This window comes from Nuphar pumila, chromosome 3 (assembly GCF_984573655.1).
Source record: "Nuphar pumila chromosome 3, dmNupPumi1.hap1.1, whole genome shotgun sequence".
Lineage (NCBI taxonomy): Eukaryota > Viridiplantae > Streptophyta > Magnoliopsida > Nymphaeales > Nymphaeaceae > Nuphar > Nuphar pumila.
In genome coordinates, this window is record NC_143251.1 from 136588533 (window position 1) to 136601384 (window position 12852).

Sequence of the window (12852 nt, forward strand, 5' to 3'; positions counted from 1 at the left end):
TTTGCCCACCCATCGTCAAAAGAAATTTTGGTTGTGCGTGATAAATCTGACATGCTCTTCTAGAAGCGACCTCCCTGGCCGGAGAAGGCGATGGCCATCAAGTTGATGGTACCATCTGGTTTCATCATTTTGAGAGCCTTCATGGCATCGGACTGCCCGTGGCCAGGCTACAACACACTTTCAATCCCTCTTTTCTTCCATTTAGTGAAGCAAGCATAGTGTTTGGTATGGAACCCATAACCACATTTAGGTTACAATCATCCATATCGCCATTCCTGTCATTAGGACCTCACCAGTGCAAGTTGTTTTTATCGAATTGGACCCTGTGTATGTGATCTACATCATCCATTTAGTGAAGATCAACATTTGAATAGACAAAATCGGACTTATGTGCAGGACTTTTTGCTGATTCAAAAATCAATAACCATTAATAAAAACATGGTTTTTTTTGTTAAAGAACACTGTCAAAATAAATTGAAAATCATGTTTTTTTTTGTTAAAGAACACTATCAAAAGATTGATTTCTATTAAATCAACTGTGTTGAACCCATCGATAGGGCCCGATTGATCAAAACAACTTAGTACCAAATGAGATCCCAGAGGGAGTTATGACCACAAAAGATGATACAGGGATGAGTGGAGTCGGGTTCCCCATAAACGTAGGTTACACGGTTTCACAAAGAACAAATGACAAAAGAAGATGGGGAAAAACACACAGATCTTCGTTGAATATTCACAAGGGAGAACTCCAACTCCCACGAACTAATAACCCGTCTCTTCTGCGGTTTTTACACAGTTCAATAAGGTGAAAAAATTAAGGGAAAAGATTAGCACTACCATCGTCAGAAGAAAACACACATGGACACATATTCTTTCTTTAACATCGTCAAAAGAAAAAAAAATCCGGTTTCTAATTCTGGGGTGGGCGACCACCCACCCCTGGCTCCGCCAGTGTGGCAGAGGGATTCGAGCCTTCAGCTTGGCACAGAACCCTGCTTACCACGTGGAATAGCACCTCGGTGGTAAATATATATTTTAAAATATTAAAATATCAAAAAACAGTTTTTATCAAGTAAAACATTGAAAACATCTATCTCCTCATGCCATATTCTTCAAAAAAAAATTGAACTTTGTGTTGGGTCATTCCTGAATCTTTATCACACAACCAGGTCGGATCAGCACCTCACTGAGTTTTTTTTTTCATATTTAACCTGTGGAAACTCCTCACTGGCACGGAGACATAGTTGCTGTCCGTCTGCAGAAAACATCAGGGCTAGTACCCCCAACCCCAGGGCCTATAAGCACCTCACTGAGTTGCTTTGATCATTTGTTATATGCTGCTCACAAAGGCTTCGCTCATCTGGTAAGGGTAACTTGTGAATATCATGTTGACAGGATGCCAGTAGTTTGAAACCCAAAGAAGGCCTCCCTTGCCGCAAGGTCAAAGCTGGGTGTACTCCCCAATGGGCAAAAGAAACCTCAAGAAATTTATTACCCAGCAGCCTGCCAATGCGCAGCCAGTGACGAGAGGTTTTTCCTTTAGCCTAGCCTAAAAACCAAGAAAAATAGTAATTGTTGTATGCTGACCTAGCTTTAATGTTTCTGGCCCAGACCTGGATCCAAGTTAGACTATTAGTTGAAAGCAACTTAGTCATTGATGCTTGATTCTTACCCAGTCAGACCCGCTCATGTTACACATTGACAGCCGTAGTTGGAAATTTGGAGTAAAAAAAAGCTACTTGTTGGAATAGACTCACCAGGACATGGTTCTCAGCTTTCAAACGTATGCATGGCAGAGTGTGCGTGCACTATTTTACACCGAGAAACCAAACCTTGGTCAGTGAACTTGCTGGCGGCATTGGATCAACCTGCCGAGCGCACGGTCGCACTCACAGGTGCATAAAACTCAGTAGCAGGAACACCCAGACGACCCAAATGCCTGTAATTGCTAAAGCTTGCATACAGGAACCACCACAGTGGTATTTCTTTCCCCAGCATTCCACCTCCTAGCCACGGTGATGCCCCCAGCGACGCTAGCCTTCAAAGGTTTGACAATGCATAAACATGGTCGATAATATGCTTTTAGGATCATCTTCCATTTTCACGTTTACCATTTGTAAATTGTAACACGTTAAAATAAAAGGCCTCTGTTTCTATGCTTCCAGTTTATCGTTTTATTGACATTTCACCACTTGCTAATTCCAGGTGGAGTACGGATGCTTTGTGTCAATATTCAAGAGAGAGAGAGAGAGAGGCCTTCTCTTGCAATACAGCTCTGTTCTTTAAGACGGCAATAAGTTGGAATAATCGCACATTTAAAACCTTACAGACAGAACAATGGGAGAAAATCAAAATAAATGTAAAGAGGATATAATAAAAGTAAAAAGCATGCCAACAGCCCGTGCTTAATGCAATAATAGCATGTCTCACTATGCACATGTTACAAATTAGTCATATTTACAGTCATTGAGAGAGAGAGAGAGAATCACCCGCCTTTATGTTTGTTGTCGGATTTCAGAAACCGGAAGTACTCCTGCTGCAACATTTCGCCACCTTGTACAGGATCAAAGCTGCATCTATAGAAACTGTAGTAGGGAAAAAGATTCAGTCTATGAACAACCATGGCACACTTGTTTTAGGTTATAACAATATATTAAAAAAAAAAACAGAACAAAAACGTCATGACCAAATTGCACCCTGCAGTGGCTGTGGGTGTGTGCATGTGTATACGTGTTGGCTGGTAACCTCTCACTACCTTTTTTATTTGTTTTGCTTTCTTGAATTTTTCTCTAAAAAATAAAAGGATTCGGAGAGCTGTCCATTGCTCGCTTATCCCCAACTGGCTTTCATAGTTTTCATGTTCTTATAGGTACTCTTTTTGTTTATCATATGTGAAATTGTTTATCTTCCTTATTGGAGAAAGAATTTATCTGCCGTTATTTTAAGTTTCTTGTCTGTTAGTAAATTGGATTTCTGCGAGCAATCTAGAGAAAGTAAGCACTTGTTTAGGCCCCCGATATGGTTGTAGTTGTAGAATAACCACTAAGTCCAGGACTATTCCATGCTACCAAAAAGCATGCCCCGTGCTCAGAATTGAGACATTACAAAGGGCATCAAGAGATCCTGACCCAAACTTTTTAACTTACATATAAGCTGGATTAAAATGCCCTTCCAACTTCTAATTGTATAAGCACCGTTCGATCGACCATAGGCCTTCAAACGCTATGTGACATTTTTCAAAAGAGAGTACTGGAACCCAGTTAATCTTTCCAGTCACTATCGTTCAAACAGGGTCTGGGTAAGCAATCCTCACAGGCAACATGAGAAATGGCCGGAACAAATAATTCAAAACATAGGGTAACATGAAAACTTTCATTCTAATTCATCTGAAAGACCCCAGAGAACCTCAGAGGATCGATCATCTGTTGAATAACCTATGTATTGATGCCCCATCAATAAATCTTCACAATGAACGTAGCCAATAAAAGTTGGTCCTTGTAGCCAAGGAAAGAACAAGAAAAACAAGGATATACATAGGTTGCATTTCACTTAATCCTACATAATCAACCAAGATCTAATTGGATTTTGGTTCTGATTGAGACACAGGAGAGGAAAGCCCTACAGATCTTGACCAAGTTTGAGTTTAACCACACCAAGAGTGCAGATGAAAGTTGAAACCACACTCAGAAGTTCACTTTCACACGCTATTAAGAGCATACAATGTTTGAGAGATATTCATGCCTTGGGATATCTGCAAATCTTTCATCAGAACATTTTATATGGACTTATTTTAATCTAGGTAATCAAAGCCAAATGTGGTCCCATAAACATGAAACCAAGTATGACAGAAAACGACGAGCTGTTGAGCACGACCTTGCACCTAAAGAGGCGCGGATCTGCAAGGGTTAGAGTAAAGACTTTTTTCTCATGTCCTCTAGGAATGTAGCAAGCTAAGCCCAAGAAGCTCATTGGTAAAAGAAGTCTTTTATGAGAATGACGTTGGTTAGAAGGGTGACAAAGATCAACAAAATCTCATTAACTGCTCTATGTACACATCCTCTTGTGGCAACAAGACAAATAAGATGGTTTCTCAGAGGATATTGAACTATCAGTTTCCTTGTTCCAGGGAAAGGATACTCCTGTAGATGAGTTGTTTATAGAGGAAGGTGCATCTATGGTTTTAGGATTGCGTTCAACTAGATTGGTCGCACTAATTAATTTTATGTTGGCCAGTTAATCAAAAAACCATGTCCTATATCTTTTGAGCTATATAGCTAGAATCCCACCTAGGCATATTAGGCGCAAGTCTACTGCCTAGGAGAGACTAGGTGCCTATGCAAGTACCTAGGTTGGAGGGGCACCAAGGTTGATATTTTATATTTTTAATAATATTTAGAATATTATGATCATATTTTGTTTGAGTATTTTCAAATATTTAAGTGTTTCAGCTTTTTGTCTTATTTTTATTCTTTTTATATTTTTATTTTAAATATTTTTATTCTTTGTGTCTTTTTAGGTGTCGTTGCTAAACAAATATTTGTTTAGATGAAGTAATGTAATTATGTTTTAATTATTTAGATTTATTCATGATTTTTTTTAAAGTTTTGATTGTTTGGCTTCATAAATTGTATTGAATATGCATTTTATATTATTTAAAAAAAAATTGTAATTTTAAATTTTTTGCTTTCTTTTTTTTGTCCCGACTAATCCTGCCTAGGCACGGATTAGGCCTTTTAGAGGGTTGGCACCTAGGCCAACTAGCACTTTTGACTACTTAGCTTTCGAGAACCCTTAGGAGCATTTGATAGGCAATAGATGGACACAAGGAGAACAACTCAGACCAGAGCTAGCGGAAGCTTCTTAGATAGGTGGGATGCCCGCTTCTCAAGCGCAATACTCCTCGCTTTTGAAACTTGATGAGAATCTCGATTCTCTCACGCTTCTCCTATGCTTTCCACATGCTTCATTTGTTTCTCTTATATGCTTTTTCACTCTACTTTTCATGTTTTTTTATGTATTTCCTCTCAGACTTCACACTCACTTCCATGTGCTTTCTCTAAATTGGCAATCATCTTTTTTAGATTTTGTTAAATATTTAATTCTTATACTAAAAAATTATGAAATTTAAGAATTGCCACTTTTATTTTAGTTTTTATTTGCATTTCATTTTGATTACCATTCAATTCTTATATTGTTTTTTTTCGCTTCCCGTTTCCTATACATTTTAAAATGCATCGCTTCTCGCTTCCGCTTCAAGTATCGTTTCTCGCTTTTGCTTCCTAGTTTGACAACCTTGGCTCAGATAAGTATGGAAGGGACTCTATGTGAGTGAAATAAGTTGATGGATATTATTGATCTGGCCAGCAAAGGTCCAATAAATGAAGTTAAATTCATTCTTAATCAAAGGGGCATAGTATAAATTCTGATCCCACACCTTTCCTATAGATGCTATACAACAACAACAACAACAACTACGCCTTCATCCCAAAACAATTGGGGTAGAAGATATGAACCAAAAAAGAAAATCATTCTGGGTCTTCCACATGAATCCTTCTCCTCCAATCATTTCTATCCAATGCCATGTCCTCGGTGAGGTTCAAAGCATTCATATCCTTTCCTATCATCTTCATCCAAGTCTTCCTAGGCCTACCCCGACCTCTTTTAACTAATATATTTTCCCATTTCTCAATCCTTCTAACTGGAGCATCATTAGGCCTTTACCCAATATGTCCAAACCATCGTAAACGATTCTCTCTCATCTTATTTTCAATGGGTGCAACGCCGACCTTCTTACGTATCTCCTCGTTCTGAATCTTATCTTTTATTGTATTTCCACACATCCATCTTAGCATACGCATCTCAGCTACACTCATTTTTTGAATATGATGTCTCTTGGCAGCCCAACATTCTGTACCATATAGTAAAGTGGGCCTAATAGTCGTCCTATAAAACTTTCCTCTCAACCACAATGGCATTCTACGATCGCACAACACTCCAGTTGCACTTTTTCATTTCATCCACCCAACATTTATCCTATGATTTACATCTCCATCCATTTCTCCATACTTTTGAATGATAGATCCCAAATATTTGAAACAATCATCCACCGGTATTTCTTGCTCACCAAGCTTCACTACACTCCCATCACTACTTCGTTGCTTACTAAACCGACATTCCATATATTTTGTCTTACTCTTACTCAACTTAAAACCTCTTGCTTTCAATGTCTGTCTCCATAATTCTAATTTAGCATTAACCCCAGCTCTAGACTCATCAATCAAAACAATATTATCAGCAAACAACATACACCACGGCACATTTTCCTATAGATGCTATATAAAACCTATATCCCTTATTATTTGACCTCTGAATTTTGAATTGCGGCATACAGATGCTCCAGGGTAAGCTCTTGCATTTTCTTTCTGATTGGTTACGGGCATATCTGGATCATTTAAATATAAGTAGGACACTAAAAAAATGAATTGCAAGAAATAATCACATTTGAACTCTTGGTAGATGGTCACTGAAGTATAACAACGACAGGATCCACATGCAGGAGCAATTTTACAAGATATTTAAAACATAAACTGGCACAGCAGCTTCATAATGTGATTGAAAGATTACTTCTCGTACTAACATTTTGATTGAGAAGCATGAAATTATAACTTCAAACCACATGGCTTCAGAACAAATTCATGCTGACAGCTATGTACCAAATTTCATTCTCTTGGGAATTTATTGGCAAGAGAATATGTAGGGAATCGTTATGTCAAAGTTTCAAAATTTGTACTTTTAAAAAAAAAAAGAAACAGAAGTTGGCTTTTGTGAGAGAAAATATTGAGACAATATGAAGTTAATATCATGATGTTATCTTGATATAACATCAGGAACTTTTCTCCTAATGAATGACATCAGGAACATGTCATAATAAATTCATGCTAACTTTTTTTCACTTGGAAAATCTTGGAGAAAATATTGCAATGTTCAAAATCATATGGAAGTAGTCCATCATAATGAAGGTCTAATTTTGGGAACAAAACATTTGACAGCAACTCTATTTAAGCTATCAAACCTAATGGCAACATTATAGTTGTATTGTTCCAATGATAGAATGAAGAATATAACAAACTTCAGACAGCCCTATTTAAAGATTTAGGTGCAAGATACAATATGAACACAAATATGCATTAACATTTAAGCATGAAGGAACTTGTCCATACTATTTAAACAAGCACATATACTTCTAGTATGCGTAGAACATGCAATCAACAATGAAGTGTAAATGCATATGTAACGAAACAAGAAATATAACAAGAGAGTGTCTCTTATGGGGCTACAAGAACACAATCCCAAAGAACACGAAGACCACTTATGGGTCAATCACATAAGCACATACACATGAACCACTTAGGAGCCAAGAACACCATAAAAAATATAAAATTTGTATAACAAATATGCTTGAACAAGCATAAATACAGGAGGGGTTACACCCCTTATTTATACACAAAATGAAGCAAAGAAGAGCCATTGGGAAGTGCTCCCAACAACTAAAAATATAGCTGTCGGGAGTACTTCCCAACAAGTAGAAATATAGTTGTTGGGAGCACTCTGAACCGCTCTATTTCAAGAGCATAATAAGGACTATAATGCCCTTGATAAAAAGAATAAATTACAAAAAATAATAAAAACCTAAAGTGCCCCTAAAAGTAATATAAAGGACTGTTGTACCCTAATGGGTACAACTTATTACAAGTTTGTGAAAAGACTAAAATACCCCTATTGGGGATTTAACTATTACAATGACAAAAATATGTATATGATGTCTATATACATTATGTATATACATACATATATGTGCAAATATGCATATTTTAATACCCCCTCAAACTCACGGTGCCACAACCGAGAGTTTGCCAAGGAGAAATTGAAATCTTGGTGACGGAAGTGCTTTGCTGAAAAAGTCAGTCATTTGATACTCGGTTGGTACATATGGCAATGTAATGTTTTTTTTCAAGAATTTCTCTTTGACGTAATGACAATCCATTTCGATATGTTAGGTCCAAGGTTGTTAGACTAAGAAGCAAAAGTGGGAAACCATATGGAAAGCAAAAGCGAGAAGTGATGCATTTTAAAATGTATAGGAAGCGATAAATAAAAAAAAGCAATATAAGAATTGAATGGGAATCAAAATGGAATACAAATAAAAACTAAAATAAAAGTGATTATTATTAAATTTTATGATTTTTTAGTTTAATAATTAAATTTTTAACAAAATCTAAAAATGATGATTGTCAATTTAGAGAAAGCACATGGAAGTGAGTGAGAAGTGTGAGAGGAAACACATAAAAAACATGAAAAGTAGAGTGAGAAAACATATAAGAAGAATAAATGAAGTGTGTGGAAAGCAAAAGAGAAGCATGGGAGAATTGAGATTCCTATCAAGTTTCAGAAGCGAGGAGTATTGTGCTTTTGAAGCGAGGAGTATCGTGCTTCCAAAGCGAGTTTCTGAGAAGCGAAGCGAGCTTCCCACCTATCTAAAAAGCTTCTGGTAACTCTGGTTTGGTCCATTCATGAAATGTATGATTGTCGGAGATGTAAACTCCACTTTTGTTGTTACAACACAATCTTGAAGGTTCTACTATATGAAATCCCAAGTCTTCTAATAATTGTTTCATCCATACCAACTCAGAAGTAATAGTTGTCATAGCTCGGTACTCTACTTTTGTAGAGGACAGAGATACCTTTTGTTGCTTCTTACATTTTCATAAAATCAATGAATCCCCTACAAAAATACAAAAACTCGTAATTGAGCGACGATCATTCACATCACCTCTCCAATCAGAATCTGAATAAGCAATAGCTTCTAATAGGTAAGAAGATGACAAAAATAAACCACAACTAATAGTTTTTCTGATATATCTAATAATCTTCGTTACAACACTCATATGTATTATAGTAGGAACATGTTTAAATTGACTAGCAGAGTGAATATCATGTACAATATCAGGATGAGTAATAGAGAAATAAGATAACGCTTAAATCAATTGTCTGTAAGGAGTTGGATCCTTCAAAGGTTCTTCATCATCCTTCATCATTTGTGATAACCGCTAGAGTATCAACTTAATTTTCATCAGAAATCTCTAATTGTTCAATGATATCTATTGCACACTTAGTTTGTAACAAATAATAATCACGAGGTGAGTAAGCCACTTCAATTCCAAGAAAATATCGTAAGAAACCAAGATTTTTCATATCAAAGTTAGCCTTGAGAACGTCTTTGATATGACTAACTCCATGCTTATCACCTTATGTGATAATCATGTCATCAATATAGAGAAGTAATATTATCATGCCTGCAATATTATCATGCATGCATTAGAAGACTTAACAGACAATGTAGTGTCAGTATAACAAGATTTAAAACCAAGTTGTGTCATTACACTACTAAATCAATCATATCAAGCCTTGGGAGCTTGTTTTAGACCGTATAAAGCCTTGTGCAACCAAAGAACTTTTCCATGTGCCAACCCTAATCTTGGTGGGGGTTCTATGTAAACTTTTTCATTAAGGTTACCATTCAAAAATGTGTTTTTAACGTTCATTTGAATAACAGGTCATTTTTTAATCGAGGCTATAGAAACAAGAGTTCTAATAGTGGTCATTAGAGCAACATGAGCAAAAGTTTCATCATAGTCTATTCCATACTCTTGACTATATCCATTGGCTACAAGTCTAGCTTTATACCTCTCTAATGTCCTATCACTCTTGGTTTTAATTTTATAAACCCATATACACCCTATTGTTTTCTTTCCTTTGGATAATGTTCGAATTTCTCAAGTTTTTGCCTTCTCTAAAGCCTCTAATTCATCATTCATGACTATAATTCTTTCTTGATGGTTCTTAGCATCAATATAAGAGGATGATTATTTATATAAGTGGACGGTCATTAAACATGATTTATACTTGGGTTCAAAAGAGTCATATGACACGAATCTACTTCGAGTTTTGAAAATCCTCATGGATTTTATAATACTAAATGAATCTATATCTTGAGTTTGAGAATATCTTTTTAGGGCACATGGTGGAAGATCTTTGGTGAGTCGAAAATAAGTTTGAACCTCGTTATGTGAATGGTCTATACCATCAAGACTTTCATTTTCATTCTCGTGTGCATCATGAGTGTCCACAATGTCACTCTCATGCACATCATGAATGCCCTTACTATCATAATTAACGACTTTATCATGCTCATTAGCTACATCAAAAAGAAAGGAATAATCATAATGTTCTTTGTTTTTATCTTCATCAAACCCATTTTCGTTTTCAAGAAACGTGACATTTCTTGAAACAGATAGCTTGATTTTTTTAATTTCATAACATCTATATCCTTTTTGGTTTTTGGCATATCCCAAGAAAACACAAGGTATAACTTTTGCGGAAAGTTTGTCATTCTAGTTGGTTAGGACAAAACATTTACAACAAAAAACTCTTAACCTTTTATAATCAGGAGTTTTAAATAATTTTTCAATAGGGAAAATTTTTTCTCGACCCAAAAAAAATTAGGAACATCTTTAAATATAAGAAGTATTCTAGTAGTCCCTGAAAATAATTTAAATATCAGATATTCGAGAGCCACCGCAATCACCTTTCAGCAAGAAGTAGAGAGAAGGAGATGCACAGAAAATGGTAGCCACACTGCTATATGTGTGCCCTAATCTCTTTTATATAAGACTTGATATACATTAGACATAAACCTTTAAAATACAAATAAATTACAACATGCTATTACATAATGTAAAACATGATTATAATATCAGATGCATGGATCTGGATTAGACCCAGATCCAATCACGTCTTATCACCCTCCCTCAAGTTGTGCATGGTCTTGTACCATGGATAACTTGTTCTTCAAAAACCAAAATTGATGCTTTGTTAGGCCTTTAGTGAACAAGTCGGCAACTTGACTTTCTATTCGAATATGATGAAGCTCAATCTCCTTATCACAACAAAAGAGATTGAGAAACTCCTTCCCCTAAATCAGCAAGAAGATGACTAACCCATGTGGCTTCAGCTGTCCCTGCTACCATAGACTTGTACTCAACTTCAATACTAGACCTAGCAACAACTCTTTGTTTCCTGCTACTCCATGACACCAAATTTTTTCCAATGAATATACAATACCCAGAAACAAATCTCCTTTCATCTAGATCCCCTGCCCAATCCGCATTTGTATAAGTGATGATTTTGTGCCCCTTGTTGTCAGGTCAATTCCTTTGATAAAGGAGACCATCTCCAATGGTTTCCTTCAAAAAACTTAAAATTTTCTTCACAACTTCAACATGACTAGTTCTTGGTTTATGCATAAATTGATAGACCTGATTAACAGAATAGACAATGTCTGGCCTGGTGAAGGTAAGGTACTGAAGCATCCCAACAATACTCTGATATCTAGTCGGATCGCTATATAAGTCTCGGTCATTAGACCGAGACTTTTGATGCAAAACACTAGGCGTGTTTAGGGGTTTACAATCTGCCATTCATGTCCTGCTCAAAAGATTTAGGGTGTATTTATGTTGTATAAGAGTTAAAACATCACCTTTTCTATCAACCTCAACCCCAAGAAAATATCTTAAATCACCAAGATCTTTAATCTTGAAATTTTGCATCAATAATCTCTTTACCTTTTGTATATGACAGTCTGAATTGCCTGTAAGATTTATGTCATCAACATATATAAGTAATAAGGTAGTAGCATCTTTATTCTTAAAAATAAATAGGGAATGATCAAGGGAGCATCTGTGAAAACTATAATTTTGAATTTGAGAGAAAAACTCTCAAACCAAGAATGAGAGGCTTGCTTCAATCCATAAAGTGCTCTTTTCAGTTTGCACACATAGCCCTTGGGATCTCCTTCAGCATATCCAGGAGATTGTTCCATGTAAACTTCTTCCTTCAGGTCTCCATATAAAAATACATTTTTTACATTTAACTGACTCAACTGTCATCCATAATCGATTGCCAAAGATATAATGATTTGTATTGTTCCCATCTTAACCACGAAACTGAAAGTCTCATTGTAATCTTGCCCATATTCCCTAGTAAAACCTCGTGCTATAAGTCTTGCTTTATATCTCACAATACATCCATCAGGCTTGTATTTAATCTTATAAACTCACTTGCACCCCGCAACGTTTTTCTCCTCGGGTCTAGAAACAATTTCTCAAGTTTGGCATTCATGTAGAGACTCCATCTCTTCATTCATAGCTTCTATCCATTTATGAGATTTAATGGCTTGATAGAAGTTTATAGCTTCATCATGCTTCTCAACTTGTAACATAAACAACTGAAAATCCATGAAAAAATTATCGTAGCTGACCCACATTAGAATGGGATGGCGTAGCATTTCTAATCTTCTTAATGGAGGTTGACTCATATTCTGCTATGCATTATCTAAGACAGGATTTCTTTCTCTTCGAACATAAACTTGACCAGATAATCGCTGAATTTCTTCAGACCTTTCATTTTCTAAAGTATGTGGAGGTTTGAGAGTCTCTCCATTTGAGCTTAATTCTTCATAAAATGGCTGACAAGTCCTCCCTTCACTTAAAAAAATTATGCACTCATCTAAGGATCATAAACTTAACATTTCGAGGTGAATTATGTTCTTGAGACAATGATGTGCTCTCAAAATTTTGTTCATCAAATATAACATTCATGAAAATCTTGATACATTTAGTTATAGGATCATAACATCTGTATCCTTTATAATCATTCGTATATCCAACAAGCCTGCACTTCACGGCTTTATCCTGAAACTTATTTCTCAGAGACTTGTCAACATGAACATAACAA

The 12852-nt window shown here is 36.1% G+C and overlaps 1 protein-coding gene across 3 annotated transcripts in view; it reads right to left on the minus strand.

Moving 5' to 3' along the window:
* Positions 1-2260: 2260 nt before the first annotated feature.
* LOC149843990 (autophagy-related protein 18c-like) overlaps positions 2261-12852 on the minus strand; it is a 41727-nt gene continuing 31135 nt past the window's right edge. For all 3 annotated transcript variants that reach the window (XM_090000221.1, XM_090000220.1, XM_090000222.1), the window contains exon 5: positions 2261-2585. In XM_090000221.1, coding sequence (XP_089856347.1) covers positions 2486-2585 — 100 coding nt within the window. In that variant the 3' untranslated portion in view covers positions 2261-2485. The remainder of the gene's footprint in view (positions 2586-12852) is intronic.